At 33.3% G+C, this 22,423-nt stretch overlaps 1 protein-coding gene across 6 annotated transcripts in view; it reads left to right on the forward strand.

The window, feature by feature from the left end:
• if (integrin subunit alpha inflated) overlaps positions 1-22,423 on the forward strand; it is a 292,640-nt gene that overhangs the window by 205,884 nt on the left and 64,333 nt on the right. For all 6 annotated transcript variants that reach the window (XM_085958369.1, XM_085958372.1, XM_085958373.1 and 3 more), the window contains exons 5-6: positions 5,869-5,986; positions 10,340-10,401. In XM_085958369.1, coding sequence (XP_085814495.1) covers positions 5,869-5,986; positions 10,340-10,401 — 180 coding nt within the window. The remainder of the gene's footprint in view (positions 1-5,868; positions 5,987-10,339; positions 10,402-22,423) is intronic.

Genomic DNA, 22,423 nt, shown 5'->3' on the forward strand with positions numbered 1-22,423 from the left:
AATATATGTTTTTTACATATATTATATATATTTAATTATCACTACATACATATTATATTATATTATATTATAAATATTACATATTAAATGTTTATTATTTAATCTAATTTTATGTGAGGTAATCAGTAAAAGAGGCGTATTAGTGCAACAAAAAGTGCTAAGTTATAAAAAGTATACTTTACCTTGGGTACCACTATATTATGACTGCATTTGTCCAGCGGTTGTCCACTCGCCAGCACATTATTTATTTCATCAGCTCGGTGACCTGTATCACATCTCGTATGTACCTACTCTTGTTTGCCTTCGCATCAATTGATTTATTTTATGGTATTTCCGTGCCCAACATGCACCTTTGCGTGCCACGTTGCGTTTCTCGTAGTTTTTAAATTTCTCTTTATATTAAGGGCCCAAGTTTCACATGCATACGTGAGCACTGGTAAGGCACAGTGGGAGGTCACTTTTGAAGATATTACTCAAACCCCCAATGGGCTCCAATGCCGATTTGTTTCTTTAAGTAATCTCATTATACATACATCCACCAACAATTATTGTCATCTGTTGTGCGAAATAGACGTAGTTGTCTACCCGATTTGATTCGAGTACCATTAACGAAAATCGCCTTTGGTTAAGCATATCAGTTTATCTCTATTTTTTTCTTCCGGACGTTAATTAATATTCTTTAAACCTACTGTGCAGTATTCATTTGCAATCTACTGCACCATGTACTGGAGGTCTTTTGGGTCTTTCTCTGAATAATAATATCATCTGCAAAGTGCAGATTACTGAAGAATGGGTCATACATTGATTAAAACAAACGATATTATGTTTACGTCAGGGAACTGTTCTGTGGTATTGATTCTTATAGGTCAGTATCGTTTATCATTTTTCAAACAAAAAGCTATACTTATTGATTATTTACTGCCTGGGCTCACTACATCGCATGCATGTTATAAAAACAAAAATTCTTCGTCTTCTCGCGCCGTCCCTTATCGGCGGCAGGCAACGATATAAGCGGAGCTACACTCGTACCAATCAGTGAGGTTATCGAGCCACAAAATGCGGCGTCGTCTTCTGATATGTTTACCGTTGGTGAATGCTGTTCGTTTGTTTTCTTACAATGTGGCCTGGGTACTGTAGTTTTATGGTTTTTCATTGCGCAAAATTTTGCGTTATTTTCCTTTATTTTCAGGATATCATCATTTGTCATTCTGTTAGTCCAATGAATTTTAAGGATACGTCTACATAACCACATTTCCAACTCTCTGTGATATCTCCTGGTTTAGCGTCCATACATCCATGTCATAAATATGGATTGGGAGAACATTATAAGGTCAACCATATGCAGTTGCAACAAGAAGACTTCCAAAAACTTTGTCAATACATTTTACATTTCAGACTCTATTGGAAATTTGAGGAAATCAACTTAATCGACCTTGATCAATAGTGATGACTGATGAGTACATAAATGATTTTAATTTCAATTAGATATATTATTTTTCAGATTACGGGGCACTTGTTAGTTAAGGTGCTATAGTCAATATCTCCTTTAGCCACGTCGGCATAATGTCAGCAATCATCAAATAGATGTTCCAGACTAACTGTAGGTTCTTATCTTGTCAATGAAATTATAAGTGCCTTCGAATCATCTGAAGAGAATATAGGTACTTTCGTTAAACAATTTTTAAAAATTCATTAATTCTCGTCATACAAATGTGTTATTTGTGACGTGCAATTGTTAAATGATAATGGTATGTTATCTTATATCCTCATCTTGTTAGCGCAATCATTTAACTTGATGCAGTTAAAGTGCACTCCGCCACAGAATGTTGCGTTGATGCATTTTTCTCGGAGCGTGCTGCTTACTTACAACTTGCTAGGTACGTCGAATACATGAAATAAAATCGCATTCGGTCAGCTTTGGCGAACCTTTAGCATAGTTGCACGTTGTGACTATTGCAAATCATTATGTTTTTTCAACCTGTGAGGAGAGTTTTTTTTAAAGAGCATCAATATACATAGGTGTATCATTTGAGTATTGATAAAATAAAGTGTTTACTTGAATCCGCCGTATTAGTAACAAAATATCATTTAAATTGTGAAATTAATGTTAAATGTGATATAGCTATAACCAGTGACGTTCCTAGACAAAATGCCGCCCCTATGCAGGGCCAAAATGCCATCCCAATTTTTATACAGTATTTTTTATCACCCTTTCATGACTCCAATATCTAATAAATGTGTTGTATGTATATATTACTAACAAAATATATAGGAAAACATACCAAATTAAATTAAGATATAAAAAGCGAATAAATATATTAAAATTACGAGGGTGGGTCAATAATTCCTTAGAAAAAAGCATTAAAACAGTTTTTATTTTTGTATTTTTTTTTTATTTCTCAACATAATCTCCTTGGAGCTCAATACACTTGGTTAGACGTTTCTCAATTTTTTTTAAACCGTCAGAAAAATAAGTTTTCGGAAGGTCCTCAAAATAAGCATTTGTCCGATCGATGACTTCTTCATTTGAAAAAAAACGTTGTCCACTTAGCCATTTTTTTAAGTTTGGGAAAAGGAAAAAGTCACTGGGGGCTAAATCTGGCGAATACGGTGGGTGGTCGACCAATTCGAACTTCAATTCTTCAATTTTAGCCATTGATCGTAAACATGTGTGAACACGGGCATTGTCCTGATGAAAGAGGATTTTTTTCCTGTTTAAATGAGGCCGTTTTTCTTCAATTTTGTTTTTTAGCTGGTCCAATAAAGATGCATAATAATCCCCTGTTATTGTTTTTCCTTTTTCCAAATAGTCAACGAAAATAATTCCACGTGCATCCCAAAATACAGTAGCCATAACCTTACCAGCTGATTTTACGGTTTTCGCCTTCTTTGGACATGGTTCGCCTTTCGCAATCCACTGCTTTGACTGTTCTTTCGTCTCGGGAGTATAGTGGTGTATCCATGTTTCATCTACAGTCACAAAGCGACGAAAAAATTCATCCGGATTGCGTTGCATGAGCGACAACAGGGCTTTAGAGGCCACCACCCTATTGCGTTTATTGTCGACTGTGAGCAAACGCGGCACCCATCTTGCAGAAATTTTTTTCATGCCCAATTTGTCATGTAAAATAGAAATGACGCTACCTTTTGAGATCCCTGTAACCTCAATTATCTCACTCAACTTTAATCTTCGGTCACTTAACACCATATCGTGGATTTTATTGATCATTTCTGGTGTAGTCACCTCTACAGGACGTCCTGAGCGTGGTTCATCCTTTGTTGTTGTACGACCACGTTTAAATTCATTTAACCAGTTATAAATAGTTGCAAGTGAAGGAGCAGATATGCCGTGAACTAAATCCAACTCATTTTTTATTTCCTTTGCTGTTAACCCTTTTATATAAAAATGTTTAATAACAGCTCTAAACTCAATTTTCTCCATTTTCCATTTTTCCATTTTCCACAAGCAAATTTTTTTTTAAATGTACGAGAAACACACAACAACCCGACCAATCTGATTGAAACTTCGCAGCATACTGAATCGGTAGTGCCGCTGCATGAAAACAAACCGCTTACAGTACTAGTCGCGCCACCTGTTGGCTTTTCTAAGGACTTATTGACCCACCCTCGTAAGTTAGACACGTACCCAAATCACCAGAGTCTGAGGTCCTATTTGGTTGATATTTCTGACACATTTTGTTTGCACCATTTGGCAATACACAGATTTATTATTTTCACGCCATTTTTACTATGCTATTATTGTATTACAACATGTAAACAAAATAATTTTAGCTATTTCTATAATTATATACCAAATGATTCTCCTCGATTTGTCGTCCTTCGAGTAACTGCCGTTCCCAAGCGACGCTCAAACTGCCTACCCCCACGGGACTCACTGTATATAACAGGTATGGCCAAAAGATAGACCATGAAGTACTTTTTGGTCGATCACGGTCGTATTCGCAATCTTATTATCACGTGCGATTTCGTCAAATTTTATCAAATCTACCAATATTTCAAACTACTTTTGTATTGGATATAGAGATTTATACGAATCGCCTTTTTAAATTTAAAATTAACGAAGACAAATCGCTGTTATTTAACATACACATGAAAGGAGGCAATTAATAATTAAATCACAATTGTATAAGCGGAATTTACTTTGCTAAAAAATAAAAGAAAAATTATACACATGTGTTATAAAAACGTACATAGAAAGTCTGTGTGTTCATATCTTCCACCAATCATTCATTGTGGGTGGGGTTGGTATGTATGCCGACAAAAATAATCTTTATTTTCAGTATGGGAATCAGTGCTTTAAGTGGTTTTACAGTAAATGGTGCTAACATCTAGCAACTGCATAATTGCCAAAATGTCGGTTTTGTAGAAAAATTGTATTTAAATACTAAACAATTGATGATTTCACTTGAAAATTGAAAAAAATTAAATATTTAAGAACATATATTTAATTTATAAAGCTAAGTTTTATAAGTATTTAATTGATAAATTGATACGACGAAAATGAATGTTTTGTTATTCCCCTGACTGTTCTGTTTTGTCACTGTTTTGTTCGGTTACCAAATATATTATTTTCATTGGGTTTTAGGACGAATATTTAATAATAAAAAAAACATCCGAAGCAGTGGAGCACTACAAATTTTCGGTGCTCTGTCTCCGCTCCTGCTAGGGGTAAAACCCCATTGCTCCACTGCTCCGCTCCAACGCTAATAACTCAGACAAATCAGTAATGCCCTAAATAAATTGTTAACGACGTCTGTAATAGTTGGTACATGTAACAGATGCTAATTGTATCAGTTAACAAATTGTTTTGCTCCCATAATTATAATGAGTCGTTTGTTTGTCTGGCTCGTCGCCGCCCGTCGCAATAAGGATATTGCATCTCTCTTAAGTTTGTACAATTACTTTATCTACCTAGACACGTATTCAACTTTCGCCTCCATTGTAGAAAGCCAGGATTACGAGGATTAGAATAAACAATTGGTATTAAATGTTTTGGGTATTTTTATAAGAATGTTTTTTTTTTAATCAGTCGGGGTCGAGATACAGTTGGATAATGATCTTAGTATGACTACCAGTGACGTCCCTAAAGCAGATTTATCATGCGCACTCCTTTCATTTTTAGTTTTAAATTGTATACAAAATTTTTAGGCACATACCGACAGAAAAAATCTTTAAAACAATACATACACATCGGCTCCCTACTGATAATGGTTATTGATTAATATGGACGTTCGTTGCAATGTATTGATAGGTATTTTGTCGTTTTTATGATTTGTTTGATAAATGCCTGTTGTAAATTTTATTATTTAGTTAATAATGTCCCCTTGAAGAGGACGAAACCGGTACAAAAAAAACAATTAAAAAGTGGAATAAGTAGGTACTAAAAAATTGTGATTACAAATAATTAATCAAATAATAAAGACAGATAAATTATGTAAAGATTACATACTTAATATAAAGATATTCATATGTACGTCCATTAAAACACAATCACTGCTGACCTTTTAATTACTACATTCAAATAACACGATAATTAGTTTAAAATTGGTTACCGGCCGAGCGGCAACCGTCAAGTAAAATGTTTATCAAAGAGATCCGTCTATTTGAGCATCCAAGGTTAAAGTGACTGAGTCCAAGGAATAAAAAACCCTTACCTTCTGCCGCAGTGTTGCAGTTGATGTAAAAGAGAAAACTAATCTTTTGTCTTTTTCTAATTGCTTATCCTTATACCTACCTATTTTTTGATTAGGTATATTTGCAACGTGACACGATGTCGAAAAAAATAGTGGTCACACTAGGTAGTAATTTCATTGTTAATTTATCAGTATTTTTTCCTTTCTTTTGCAGGCTTGTGCACCACGCTATGTATCGTACGGCACCAAGAACTCGCGAGAGCCAGTGGGGACATGCTACGTCGCAAGAGATGGCTTCAGAGATTTCGTGGAGTACGCTCCTTGCCGGACACGTGAGTACCAATATAATCCTAATGGATTTAAGTTTTGTACTATTAGAACTTACCTTTTAGAAAGTACCTTCGGTCGATAGTATTAATACCAATATAATCATCTAATTTAATCGATCCACATGCAATTTACGCATCCATACTCTTTATAAGTCTCACGTTGAGGTTTTGTAACTGCGTTTTAAAATTCAATTCTTAATGCGACCCCTTCAAAGAGAGCTATAATGCACAATCAAAGAAATAGGTACCTTTTTATAATATTATGTATAAATAAATTTGTAGTGAAAGAAATTCTGGATATAACGAAGGCAGGTACATAATATTATGATATTATGTATACATACATATGAAATTATAATATTATATTATTTATATCACTGCAACAGACCTAGAGACCCAATGACAGTAGTGTAGTTTAACGGTATAGGTATTAAGTAATATAATTGAAACAATCATAAACACCTAGGCTTCGAGAAAATCACATAACTATATTGCACCCTTACTAGGTTGAACCCGGAGCTCCACGAGAGCCACGTACCTACTAGTAAAATGCCAATATGCTTCGGTGTATGTGAATGTTCTTATTAAGTTTTTCAAAATATTTAATGTTTACTGTGGTATTTCATGACAAGTTGTTAAAAAATATATCTAATCTAGATGCAACTCTTTTTCGCAATAAACCAAAAGTTTACTAATAATAATTCCAAAATCACCTCTGATCGTTTTAGACTTATTTTTTTTCATAAAAAGCTTCAAATTAGATACGTACATTGATAGATACGTACATTGATAGATCCGTACACCACGGGAGCGTAAAATGAAATGATAAATTTAGAGGGCAGTCCTGATTTGAAAACAGAAGTGCAATTAGCTGCACTGGAAGGAATTGCTAGTTCAAAGTTTTAACACGTGGACAAGAAGTTCTTGTTCGACAATAGTATTCGCCACTCCAATCCACATAATTAAATAACGACCAGAGCCGGTTCGTCTGCTTAACAATATATATTTTTTAACTAATTTTGTTATTTTATTCTAACTAATATAAGTGAGAATTATTGGAGAACTATAAATTATCACCTAAGCGATTTTTTTTTCAACAAATTAAAATTACCCATCAGCTGTCTCACACACCAAGATTTAGTAAAGTTAAACACTTCTAAAGGTTGCGGTAGACTTTTCTGTGTTACCAGCACAATATTTTTGCAACTGATGGTAAAATAAGTAAAGTTGTCCATTGTTTCAATGAATTGCGGTTTATTGTAGCTGTTATACATAATATGAATAAAATTAATGTTGCGACATGAATATTGATCATATTTCGTCTTACAATATAATGTATACTGCCAGTCGACTAATAATTCATTTCGAATTGACACGAATAGCCCTTTGTGGCAGGCCTTTCCAACCCCTTCATACTTCATAATATTGCAGTTTTTTGTTCTTGTCAGTTTAGGGGAAGCCAGTGACAAACAAATTTAAAAAAAAGCCGATATACTGGATTATTTGTTAGGTTAGTTTAGGTAAGGTTAAGTTAGGTTTGGTTAAGTTAGGTTTGGTTAGGTTACGTTTTCATTCTTGAATTCATGAATTTTGCCAAGATCGGCTAAGTATGAAAATTAGCCCGGTTTCCGCCTGCCTGGCTTCCCATAAACCGACTTGTATCCCTTTATTTTTTTAATATATTTAGAGAACGATGCAGAACTATCTTGATAACTACGTCTCATTTGGCAAAAAACACCATCCAGAGTTACTAATTTAGCTGGAATTAGTTAGACGTGTCTTTTTTCTTTCGACCATGTCCGATTATGTTTTTACGAGAAATGGATGTCAGCCACTTGCTCTAAATGGTTTCATTCTAGGCCACTGTCTTTTACCGTAGATTTACTACATGTTATAGGTATAGGCGTACATTATGACGTATACTGCCCTTCTTAGGAAGAAGGCAGTAACTGACTCTCACACACTTTCGAGATAAATGACATAATGTGTTTTTTCTCGAACTTTAGTACTGTGAATTAATAAAAAAACGGTTGTAATTTTTCTTAGTAGGAAGTTAAAATATAAACAAATTAATAATAAGCAAGCAGTAATTGCAATGAATATGTGAAATTACTGCCTTTTTGATAAAAAAATGTATTATTTTAGAAGATGTCTATTTTTTCATTAAGGATTTTAACGGTATTTTAGTGATAATACTGATTTTAAAGTGAACAGAATATATAAATTTCAAATTTACCTAACGGATGGCATTCATAACTCGATTTCACAAATTTTGCGAGTTACTGCCTTCTTCCTAAGAAGGGCAGTATAGATATTGTAGGTGACCCAATCTAAGTTACCGATATTCTTCCTAACTGTGACATTTAAAGCAAATAATAAGCTGTTTCTTTATTTAACTCCATAATGGAGTATATACATACCTAGTCCAATACTATGTGTATATGTGAAAATTTAGTACCACACATTTATATTAATAAATAAAATAATATCTACTGTTTTATTCTTTTGTGTACTTTTAAGCACACACTTTGTCACATGATTATTGTGTAAGAAAAAAATTAGAAAATAAAATATACAAAAATCTGTTGAGATGAGGGAATTAAAATATGTATTTAACTGATTTGAAATCTACCCTTTAATATAAGACCCTTACACGAAAGCAATCGTGACTATAGATTGTTCTATAAATTAATGTTAGGTACATTGTAAATTATACGTAAAACATTTCTCCGTGGCACAGTTCGCCGTGAGCTTTCTATCAGAAAGAGATGACCGTATATTATACGGTTTCCAATTTTATTAGATTCAATATGAACATTAGTAATTCAATTTTCATAGCTGCTTTTGGCAAAATTCATGAATTCAAGAATGAAAACCTAACCTAACAAATAATCCAATAGGTATATCGGATATTTAAAAATTTGTTTGGTGCTGGCATCCTGTAAAGTGTAATCCGACAAGAAACGTCTTTTAAGTCAAAGAGGTTGAATTTTCCGATACAACATTTCACGGTGATAGTATGGCCCCGGGCCGTAATTTAGATATCCCACTTGGAGTACCCGCGAGATGTGTTCAGATATCGTTTGGATGCTTTTTGATTTATGACTGCACGGCAGCTGGTATTGCAATACTACAATTCAATTCTATACCAAACCAATACCAAATCAATACGTAACGTAACCAACTCACAACAACAATATTATAAACTACAGCTGATATCAAAATAGTTTTTAAGCATTGACTTTGGATACAAATAGGTAAAGTTTTAAGTTATTCTATAATCTATATAATCAAAAATTTAAGTGTTTTGAGACTTGTCATTGTCGAGGCATCTTTAAAAATATGTAAGGCCTGTTTCACACGGGACACGTGACGTGTCGTGTTCATTTATATCAGGGTTGGCGAACCTTTTTACGTACGCGTGTCAAAATGTCCCAAAAAATATTTTACGACTGTCTGACGTGCCAAACAGTCAGCTGGTTTTTATATTTTCGAAAATATTTTCGCCGCAGGTTGCACATTTTTTCGCAGTCAGCTCGTTTTTTTGCCTGCTATTTTTTGTACAATGCGATCTACGCGGCGATTGGTAAAAATAATATTAAAAACCCAAGGAAAAGCGCATGGCTATGTCGTCATTATTTTTTTATGTGTAGGTAAGTATAATATTTATTTGTAAAACCTTAAAAAAAAATTTTCATTGGTTTTCATTCCCGTGCCACTAGTAGTACGCATGCCATAGGTTCACCACCCCTGATTTATATGTATATGCAGTGTCCAGATATACCAGTGACTAGACACCTGTGTCTCGCTCTCGTGTGAAAAGGCTCTAATGAAAATAGAGAATACGAAACGATATAGTTGTAACTTGTAACTATTACATAAAATGTGTTGGAAAAATGGAGTAATTCGATTGGCGGAGCTTGAATCATGTACCTCAGATAAAACGTAGTTTTGAAAGTAGTTAAGAAATAATTCGCATGAATCATAGACGGATCGATATGTTTTAATAATGAAATATTACTAATTTGAAAAAATATTATCTTTTATGGCTTTATTCACTAAATTCATTCACTCATACCTACTTTTTCATTGAACATAGTATGCATAATATTACTTAACAGGAAGCCAGCGGCAAACAAATTTTGAAAATAGCCGATATACTGGATTATTAAATTTGTTATGTTAGGTTTGGTTAGGTTTTCATTCTTGAATTCATGAATTTTGCTAAAATTGACCATGGACATTAGTGCGGTTCCCGCCTGGCTTCCTGTAAACCGACTTGTACCACATTTTCTTCTAGGTCCTTTTTTCTTCATTATAATACTTATTAAAATGTCTTTCTTTATTTTATTACAGGAGACATGGGTTACCACAGGCAGGGTTCCTGCCAAGCCGGTTTAGGCACAGCCTTATCAGCGGTAAGGTTATTTTTTAATTATTATCAATTTCATTAACACTCCTTTTCTGTTTTACTAATAAGAAAATATCAATGACTTATGTAAACATCGGATAAAGTAATACAATGAAAATATATCAACCAGATCACAAGCGATGCCATAATAAAAAAAGGAATAAAATCGGGTAGGTACCTATTACCCTTACTATGAGAAAATAATATAAACGATTGAATCGTCTTAATAAACTATTTCTTATATTCAACGAATAATTCACAAGATTTTGAGAATGTAACATTCCATATATTGAACATACCTACAAAACTTGAAAACATCTCATATATATATTTTCGACCATGTCCGATCCTAATAGGATCATATTATGGGGAGTAGAGGTTTGTATTAACGATTTTGTTTTTTACGAGAAATGGATGTCAGCCACTTGGTCAACCTATTAGGTCCATACCCTGACTCACACACAAATTAAAAAACAATATGTGTACTTGCCAGACCCAGGATTCGAACCTAAGACCCACAGCGTGATAGTCCAACGCTTAAGCCGCGCGGCCACCGTGGGTGTCAGATAATATATACCCACTAGAAAAAATCATATTTGAAAAAAAAATACGATGCTTGACGGGATTTGAACCCGTGTAACCACTGGTATCGCGTCAACTGTGAATTATTCGTTGAATATAAGAAAATAAATAGCTTATTAAAAATTATTAGCAAGTATAAGTAGACGTTATAACTAAAATAATGGCGAGAGCTGGGTGTCGGTTAGTAATTAAGGTAATTAATATTCCTTGATTTAATACACAAAAACCGATACTCAATAATAACGTAATTTGATAGCATTTCATGTATAACATACTAGTTTAAATTGTCGCAATTAGACAGGGCGCTCGTAGCATAATTGGTTAATGCAACAGTTGGCGCGATACTAGTGGTTATACGGGTTCAAATCCCGTCAAGCTTCGTATTTTTTTCAAATAAGATTTTGTCTAGTAGGTAATACCTATATCTGAGACTATTTTCAAGTTATGTATGAATTGTTTTACTTACACGAATGGAAGTTACCGGTTAGAGGTCACATCCAGTCAATATCCCCAAATTTTAGAGAACGCCATCGACTAATTTTTAAAACCCCCATTTTTTTTAAGAGTTATTTCTAGCGCGCATATATTTTATTAGTCTTGCTATGAAAATGTTATCAAATAATGTAGCTTACTACGGATTACACGCGTGACAGTGGAGAACTCGAATGTGTTTTGTTTTGATCGTTTTCATGAAATATTAATTATTTTCTATCCTTATTTTATAATGACGATGGTAGATCACCATTACCATCGTCAGCACGTGTCGTGTGAGATGAAACATAAAACAGGCATTCGGTGATCGCCATGATTTGAAACACGTGTAAAAAATCACCCTCGTATTCAGTGGCGTTCTTATTTAAAATATATTTAAATTACTCGCTAATAATATTTTATAAACCTTTCATTCTATGTTACATTTTCTTTTAGCACATACCTACGTGTTTGGTTGTAAATACATTTCAATATATCTTAATAAATTATTTCGAGAATTGTTTTATCACGGAGATTGGATTGTTGTGTGATAACATAATCTATCGATAAAATGTAATAATAAAAAGCCTGATCCTGAGTACCTCCGCTACACGGAAGTACATTGTAACATGTATATGTCTGAGAGCGATATTATTTCTCCTAAAGCTCTCGAAAAAAACTGTTGGTGCAAAGGCAAAGCGTTTAGCTGATAACCGAAAGGTCGGAGGTTCGAACTCACCCGAGCGCATTATTTTTTCATGTGAAAAAAATATCTTAAATTATGCCATACAATTTTAGATATTTTATAGATAGAAGAATATTTTTTATCGTCAATTATTGTTTAGTCAAAGCAGGTCTTGATGAATTATATCCTTAAAATATTAATAATAAAATGTCAAAATGTTATTTTGCATATTACAAAAGCGGTCACCCATCCAAGTACTATCCACAGGCAATGTCACTTAACTTCGGTGATAAGACGAGATCGTCAGCCGCTCGGTTGGTAACATTCTGCGTTACATTTGAAATTTGTGCACAGAATTTTATTTTAATGCCAATGTCACGGCAAACGGTAAAATACATACACGTTAATAATTATCTGCAGAATTATGCTTCAGTTAAATTATTTAACAATAATCTATACTGATCTATTGCACTTCACTGCTCTCTTGATAATGATTATTTTCAACACGTGAGAGCAGTCATTGTTTTTTTTATTGTTATTATAGTATCCACACCTCATACGAAGATGCTTCCTACAAACTACCAGATATCTATTTCGCCCCCTATTTTTTTAAACATCAATCATTAACTTTTCAGATTGATTCCTAAAGATTATTTTTTTTGGAAACGATCCTCAAACTTTTATCAATAAGAATTATTGATTCCACATGAATTTGTTTTATTTACAGTTTTACAAACTACAACATAAATAATTAATATGAACTTTTGATCTATAGCCAATACTAAACGTGTTTGATAGCAAACGACAAAAATTCTTTATTTTATATATAAATCTAATAATAACGACCGCTATGGCCTAGATGTTGTTTTTCAAGTGTGTTTGGATCCAGAGCACGGACCCAATATGTTGAAAAAATGACTAACATTAATTTCAAGATCCACGTCGGATTGTAAAAACATAAAAAAAAAAAATATAAGTACTTACTTATATTGTATCAAAATAATTCGTCTTATAAATGAATAATGCACATAAATATTTACTAATATAAAACTTTTTTACCCACCTTCATCTTAATCAAATTTACCTATTAATTTAACTTGATTTTTTATATAATAGCGCCTGTACACATTCATGAATTTACTTGAACCAATAGTGTGTATTTTAAACTATCGCGATAATAACTGTTAACACATAAAAGTGCCGACTGTCTCGCCAATCTCGTTCTTCAAGAGTAAGCGAGACGTCATGTTATCATTGTTTGGTACTATTCGACAGGTCGTGAAAATCGGTTTACCTCAAAATGAGTCTGCGCGGTGTAGTTCGATTTTTTACCGGTAGGTTCACCACTATCGTTCTACTGTGCAGGCGCAGATATTGCACGATCCAATTGTCGTGAAAATACAGAAGCTTTTTAACTTTTTTAATTAATGCCTGCAATCTTGTAACTTGTAGGATAATACATGTTTACACGTGCATTATCTTGTTATGACCGCGATAACACGTACTAACGTATAAACACATGCACGTGTAAATGTGGTAGAAGTATAGTATAGGTAACATAATAATAACGTCATTTAAACTGTGTAGGTACCAATTACCGATTTGAAAATAGATTTTCTTTATATTTCAAAGTTCGCCCTAATAACTTTAATTAATAGTGACTGAGTAGACCTATTTTTAAATATTTTCTGAAGTTTACATTATACCTAGTAATAGAATGATGTTGAGAATGACTGCGAGGTCCAACGAATTATACCTCATGTTATGTATTATATTTCACAATATTCAATTTACAGACAAGTAAAAAAAATATGATACTTAGGTTGTTTTGGACCAAATAAATTAAAATAGGACCTTCTTTTTTTGCGAAGGACGAACGGAAGTCAATTAAAAAATGCAGCGACTGTCTTACCTGTGTTGGTGTGAAATTTGAGATGACTGTGTTTTTTTTTTATTTAGAGCCTTTTTGGAGTTTATAAACCTGTTCGGTTATGTGTTGTGAACGACTGATAGATGATACTAAATAATTACAAGATAAAAATAACTTTTTATATACGACGTTTTAAAATTTTCCGTTGAATCATATAAACTTGACTTGACTAGCTTAAACGATCAAAAAAATTTGTACTTGATATAAATAATACTGAAATGTCATATTGATTTCCATAGTAACACACGCATATATTAATATTAATAATTTAGTTGCTAGGACCCACTTAGCAACCAATAATAGTTATAGTTTTTACGGATTTCTTCCGAAATAACTTTTCATACAAAACAGAATTAACTGAAAATTAAATCAATTCTACTTAAAGATGGCTAAAGGTTATAAAAAATGCATTGGCATTGTGTTCTGATACATTCTAAAAGTTTCAAATGTCTAGCTAGTCGGGAAGTTAGTTAAAAATTGATTGCAATATTTGTACCGGACAAACAACCACCAGACAAATAAGAATTCGAGCTAAGAAAAACGTTGTAAAAAAATATAAATCAATTTCCTGAGTGGTATACATTTCTTTTCATACTTTTTGTGACTGAAAACTTTATATAATCCTATCGCTATGAATAATATGAAGCTTGTATGTACTTCGATAGTAGGTGTAAATACTTTTACGTTGCTAGCCATTTTCTCAACCTCTGCAAATACCCATGTCCTGGTTGTATCGATTGTATACTTACATAGATTTATTAAAAATAAGATATACCTATACGCATGGTCCAAGAGGGGGATGGCCGACAGGGCTCGGATTCAGGAGAGCCCGGCGCGGCGAGTCGACCACATAATAATTGAAATAAACACACATCTTAAAAATAATATGCTCTAATAGTAAACAAAAGTCGCTATTTTACTTCGGGGTTTTTACCATTTTAGAATATATGGTTGTGCGATGCAATTTTTGGTTATTGTGTGTTGATACTCGACAACTCTATAATTCGATGTTTTAAAAATCGCTAAAAATACACTGAATTTTTAGTGAAATCGAACACCATTAAATTTAGAAAATCCCGCTAAAGATCTTGGCCTGGGGACCCGCTTCAGGATGTGGGAGCCGTGCCTATATGTACCTGTCCACCAATCGCAAGCGTAACGATCTTGCCCGTGTTTACCTAAAATATTGCATCGAACATAGTATAATTAACATCATTCAATAATAATGAAACTCAACACTTAAAATATCCAAATAATTCATATCTTTTTCATGATATCAATAACCCGCTGGGCTTCCGGATATTTTTTATTTAATAAAATACAATATCACCCATGACATGTGGCGTGTAGAATAATCATTATTATTTCGGGCCTAGTTAACCTGACTATGCTTATCTGCGCGTGATAATTTCTAATAAAATGATAAAATAAATCTAATATTAATACTCCATAAAATTCCTGTTGTATTTTGATGATTTATCTTTCTCGAGAACGCAAACTGACTTTCAAGTGTTTCATTTTAAATCCAATATAATTTACATGCAGGGTATCAAACATTAAAATATCCAAATATTTATATAGGTACAATGTATGTTTAGTTTTAATTGAGGCGTCTAATTCCAAAAATCGATAAGTCCACATTTGGTCAAAATTGAGAAAAAAATACGCACGTATTCTTTGTATAATTTTACACAATATGTATTGATCTATAAATTCCAAAACGCAACATAACCCTGCTAAAAAAAATATTTTAAGTCTCGGTTTATTACAAAAAGCGCCAAGTCCGTGTTTCATATTATTTAAAGCTTTGTTTGTTTACGCGCGTGTTTAAGTCAACCAATAAGGGAACGTTCAATATTGAAGATGCTGTAGCATCTGATAAACTCATGACAGTGCCACAGAAATATGTGCCTTATGCGGAGTAAATTAAAAAGTGAGCTACAAATAGCGCTACGTCCAATTTTATATTGCCTAAATTTATTACATTTAATAGTTTATCGGCTGGAACAAATTGCCATTTGGTTCTAATTTCGACATAGAATACAACGGAAAAAATAACCTCACGTTAAAACAAACAATTGAAGCTTGAAACATAAAAACGTTGTTTCCCGAAAATATTGAAATGTGGACTTGTCGCATTTTGTAATTATTGATCTAGGCGTGCAAATCAACTAAATCCATTAATTTATATTTTTAGTGTAAATGCTAACTTATTATGTCAACACTTTGGTAAAAACTTCATAGTCGAAAGATAGCGGTGCTTGTCTAGCAGTGGTGGCGAACGTATGGCACGCGTTTGAAGAGAAAAAAACCTATAAAAATAATAAATGACAGATCGCATTGTATAAAAAATACCAGACTAATACTCTTCAAGAATAAGCATCACGTTTAATTTAAATATATAGTTGCATAGGGCGGTCCTTAGCGCCCGTACCAATGCTCGTCAATGACGCACGGACAAATCCGCCTATACAAGACCACCCGCAAAAAATACAAAAATATGTAAAACAAGTTTTGGTTTTTTGCATTGCGTATCGATAGAAATTTACATACTTATGATAATCGGTATAATTTGAGATTTAATCCGTTGTAGCTGTTAGTAGAGTAATAACTTTAAAATCATCAACGGTTAACACTTAGTTAATGCCTTTGTATGTTGGTATTTCTAATTTAGAATATTTAAGAAGGTTAGCACACAATATTAAAATTAAATTTTAAATAATTATTTATATTTTTTATAAGTATCTTTATTCGTATGTTTTTTTATTTGTGTATCTAAAATATAATATTAAGTAGGATGTAAAAATAGAAATTACTTATCTCATTTCAATTTTTTTTTGGCGGCAATGTCTGGACGGTACCTAATGCCCGGGCGGTTTTGCCGGGACCCCTATGTACAGTAAAAACGAAACAATAATGCGGTCGATCGATAGTGTGCGTGCGTATGGGGAGCCGTGATACATGTCTGGCAGCCAATGACCGCGTATACGTTACCATACGTACATATACAATCGACGAACCGCATCATTGTTTCGTTTTTCAATTCAATTCAATTCAACCATGTCCGATCCTAATATGATCATATGGGCTTCCACCGAGTAGAGGTTTGTTTTTTACAGATTTTGTTTTTTTTACGAGAAATGGATGTCAGCCACTTGCTCAACCTATTAGGTCCATACCCTGACTCATACACAAATTGAAAAACAATATGTGCAACTTGCCAGACCCAGGATTCGAACTTGGTACCCATGGCGTTATAGGCCAACGCTTAAGCCACGCGGCCACCGTGGGCAGTCGTTTTTACTGTACTTATATGTTAACCAGCATGAGAGCCAACGTTGTTGGCTGTCTTGTATAAAAAGTAAAACTGACTAATTTTAATTGAATTCAACCGAACATGGATATTATGTTACATCGTCGAATTTATTGAGTATTTATATTTTTAAGATTGTTTCGGGAGTTTTTCCGGCACTGGAGTATTTCCTAATCAAATCCCCCAGCAAGTAATCGTTGCAGCGTGCGTGCGTAGACAAATTCGTGAATTACCTGTAAAAACTCCACGTGTGTCACGCAGGTAGATAATAAATTCATTGTCTTATTCCTCAGGTAGTCGATCGGCGATGTTATGTACTTCCGGAAGATACCGTGACATGCATCCTATTGTGTTTTATAGATGGGGGCACAAAACATGTGTCTAACATGATGCATGCATCTAAAAAATAATACATTTGATTGCTATGTATACAGTATAGATACCTCCTGTATTTTGAAAACTTATAATCCCCTGATACATCCCGAGCTGTAAAACTCTAAAACTAAGAGCGGAATGTAGAATCCAATATTTCGATCTTAAGGATAAGTTGCCGAAATGGATGACTTAACTATAGACTATACTGACTATAGAGTTAAGGAATCCTTAACCATAGACTACTTTTGTTATGAACACGCCCCTTTCTGTATTACCATTTACCACTGACAGCTGCTGTCAAAATAAATTCGCGTGTCTATAAAACAGTCCATACACTCAAATTCATTTAACAATTTATCTCAATATGGATATAGATAGTGTTAATTCGTTTGGCATGTACTTGCAGAATATTAATTTACTTTTTATACGCCATCCCGCAGAAATACAAGATTCTAGACAGCATGACACTTGACGCTAGTGTTACCATAAAAAAAAATATTTTGCGGTGCCTGTGGAATCACGTATAATGACTGATAACGGAAACATAAGAGTATTATAATTAAATATTAAGTATGTATTTATAGTTATTGCATTTATAAAGTGCAGTTGTCATATTTTTGTCATCGTTTTAAACTATAGGAAAGAGAATTTTTAAATATGGTATTATTTTCAATAGAAAAAACGAAGGAAGCTTTAAGATGAGGTGAACCATAGACAACATGATCTTAACCAAGGACAATGTTTCTGCATAGTGTTTTCTGCTAAGGAAATTTTAGTTATGACAAATGTTTCTGCATTCCGCTCTAAGATTCTAAAGCAATTTTTAGTATAATTCATTTATGATAGTGAGCTCTAAAAATAAAATGATTCCCGGGAGAATGTGACGTGACGTCAGAGGCGGCCGCAACGATTGTTTTCCCATCTTTGGATTCGCAGAGTGAAGCCATAAATGAAAAACTGCATCAATCTACGAGTGGGACGGAGTCATTTTTGCAATCGGTTTGCAACAGGAATTTAATACTGTCGTTCATAGTACGCACTGCAAAAATAATCGTATTAATCATTGTGAACTGTTTTGTCAAACCATGTTCGTAAAATTATAATCCGACAATTTTATTAGGACAACCAATAAAACACATAAGAAGGTTAATAAGGAGGTTATCTCAAATGTAAAAATATTTTGACAGAACTAAATTTATTTCTTAGTTTACTGTTTATGTGTATGCGGTAGCTAGTAAATTTGTTCTAAAAAAATTACTACGAAAATCTAAACAGTAATGAGAATGTTTATAAAATACAGAGGGTTGGAGCGGACCCATTTTTGAGTTGCTCCGCTCCAGCTCCGCTCCAGCTCCGCTCCGGGTAAAAAGTTTGAATACGTATTAAGAAAGTACATAGTTTTAAAATAAGGTTTATTATTATGTGTTAAGTAATTTTAATTAAGTAACAAAATTTCCGACAGCATAATTTGCTTCTTCTAACTTTGAATTAATTCAAATAATTCCAATGTTGCATAGTGTCAAATAAGTATAATATTTTCATTATATTTTAGGATGGCACTTTAATATTAATAAAAAAACATTAGGAGCAGTAGGTACAAATTTTCGGTGCTCCGGGTAAACCCCATTGCTCCACTGCTCCGTGCTCCTGCTCCGAACTCCGCTCCAATGATCTGGTAAAATATTTATTTATTCAATTACATACTTTTCTCTCTTTTCGATTTTCTCAACAACTTTACTATTTATACCATCAATTAAAAGTTCCCAATTCGTTGCCATTGACGATTTTACACCTCTCGGATGTAGTATTATTATCTAATGATCTATTATTTGGGTTTTGACGATGTATACGCCTATTGATTATATTATTAGTGATAGGGAGTTTTTTACAAACACTTCAACTATTCATAATTTTGTTTGTTATTTTTAACAGTCTTAAAAGGATTATAAAAATAGATTTAATTCTTTTATTGTGTTACTGTCAAATTGTGGTTATTATTGATTAATTTAATAAAACCCATTATTTTGTACGTATTCCACATTTTTTTTAAATAGATTTGGACCGGTTTCGGACGAAACTTAATCAATAATAGATTTAAATTCATTGTTAAAAACCATGTTTTAAGTACATATTTAATTGTATAAGTATTATATTTTACAAAAGGTGTAATTTAATTGTATATGTACCTAATTCAATATGATGTAGGAAGGGAGATGTTTATATCCATTAGTACACAGCAGACAGAGAAAACACAATATTAGGAAGAATACCTAAATTATAAATATAGTCGTATTTATTGAATAAATCTGCGAATCGCGAATCCACCCTTGTGCATGTACAAAATAGCCATGTCGCAATTGCTAATGTACAAATTCTTGTGGCTGACATACAAAAAGGACGCCTTTTACGGAATCGAGCCGGTCACATTCGCTCGACAGTCGCCACTGTTGTACATTAGGCTACCACAGTGGCGTTGCTTCAGAGATTATATTAATTTATTTCCTATTCTTTTCTCTCTTGGGTTGTCGTCGATAACAATCAGTCTGTACTCTGTAGTAGGTAATGCATCCTGTAATATTATATTGTATTCATACATCTACGGGCACGAAACGCGTCACAAGGTCGCCCTAAAAGCCACCGAATTGACGAACTGATAAAGTTCGGCGGAAATACGTGGCAGCTAACGACACAGGACCGAGAGAGTTGGAAGAAGCTTGGGGAGGCTTTCAACCGGCAGTGGATTGACCCCGGCTGATGATGATACATCTAAAACCAAGCCATCTAATTTTTCTTGAGTTAAATGCAAAGAAACTACTTACAGTTGGTTGCAAAACCCTCGTGGGTTTTATTTGACTGGTGTTTTACTAACCATGATTTTCCTAGATCGAACAATACGTAGATGTAAATACTTTACGTCAACATAGCCGACCGTTTTTAGGAAAAAGGGTGTAACCCACACAGAACAAATTTTACAGGAGAGGCAAAAAATGTTTTTTGAATGATTTTGGTTTAATATTAATAAAAAAATAGGCATAGACATTGGGTGCATGATGTTTGATGATTTGGTGTACCTAATATCTTTTCGATCTACTAATAATTAAATAAGTTATTACAGAAAATCATAAAAATTTTGGGTAAATGCTTTTTTCCTTAAATTAAAACTTAATTAAAACCTGAATTTAGATAATAAATCGGCATTTGCGCCTTACTTCCTATTTACAGAATGTGTATTTAGTTGTATACATTGTTTATATCTAATATAAAAGCACTTGTCGGAAAAATCGAGGGTTACGCCCTTTTTCCTAAACACAGTCGCTTACGTAACCGTCCACAGAAACCAGCTGATAGTTTTTTCTATCAGAAAATGTACAATAATTCGTCTCTATGCGATTATTTTTATTTTTTATTATCCATATGATGGAGTTAACGGTATATTGGCATATTCCACCTGCGTGTGATAGGTGAAAATTGTTATATAAATTCTTAAAATAGGGTCTGGTTAGCTATTTCGATTTTTCTGATTTTTTTTTTTTGTATTTAAGTATACTTTTCTACTGTTTTAATAACTTAATATACATACTGATCTATTTTTTTTTTAGATAATACTGTTTTAATAATAATTCTTTACTCTAAATGTCATCTTGTGAACGTTTTAAATTAATAATCTGTAGTGTTCACTAAGAATATTATGTAAAAAATAAATAAAATTTGAATTTTAAATATTTAAAATTCTTACGATTCCAGAATATACCTATCTGGTAATTTCTGACTGATCGTAAACGCATTAATGGTAGGTAGAGAATTTAAGATATTACGCAAGATTTTATATTCATAGTTTGAAGGGAGATTATTGTTATATTAAAGTAAAAAGTGAATAAAAAAATACGTTTGATACGGCACTGCTTCGATTATACCACTGCCGAAGACGATAGACTGAATACAATGAATAAAATGCACTTTTTCGCTATCGAGTTTTATTGGATACCATATTGGTAGACACTCAAATGTTTATATGACGCCATTTTTTATCTCGAATTAATCAGGGATGAGTAATTTGCAACGGATGGTTACACATATTTATTTTATAGGTATACATACCAGATATGCTTTATTGTTTATTGCCATCGCGTAGCAATAAAAATCAAATTAATTAGATATAACTACTCAACTGGTTTAATATACGAGGGTGGGTCAATAAGTCCTTAGAAAAGCCGACAGGTGGCGCGACTAGTACTGTAAGCGGTTTGTTTTCATGCAGCGGCACTACCGATTCAGTATGCTGCGAAGTTTCAATCAGATTGGTCGGGTTGTTGTTTTTTATTTTCGTACATTTAAAAAAAAATTTGCTTGTTTACAAAAATGGAGAAAATTGAGTTTAGAGCTGTTATTAAACATTTTAATATAAAAGGGTTAACAGCAAAGGAAATAAAAAATGAGTTGGATTTAGTTCACGGCATATCTGCTCCTTCACTTGCAACTATTTATAACTGGTTAAATGAATTTAAACGTGGTCGTACATCAACAAAGGATGAACCACGCTCAGGACGTCCTGTAGAGGTGACTACACCAGAAATGATCAATAAAATCCACGATATGGTGTTAAGTGACCGAAGATTAAAGTTGAGTGAGATAATTGAGGTTACAGGGATCTCAAAAGGTAGCGTCATTTCTAT

Source organism: Rhyacophila brunnea, unplaced genomic scaffold (assembly GCF_057557595.1).
Source record: "Rhyacophila brunnea isolate RB1 unplaced genomic scaffold, BYU_Rbru_1.0 scaffold_7, whole genome shotgun sequence".
Taxonomy (NCBI): Eukaryota; Metazoa; Arthropoda; class Insecta; order Trichoptera; family Rhyacophilidae; genus Rhyacophila; species Rhyacophila brunnea.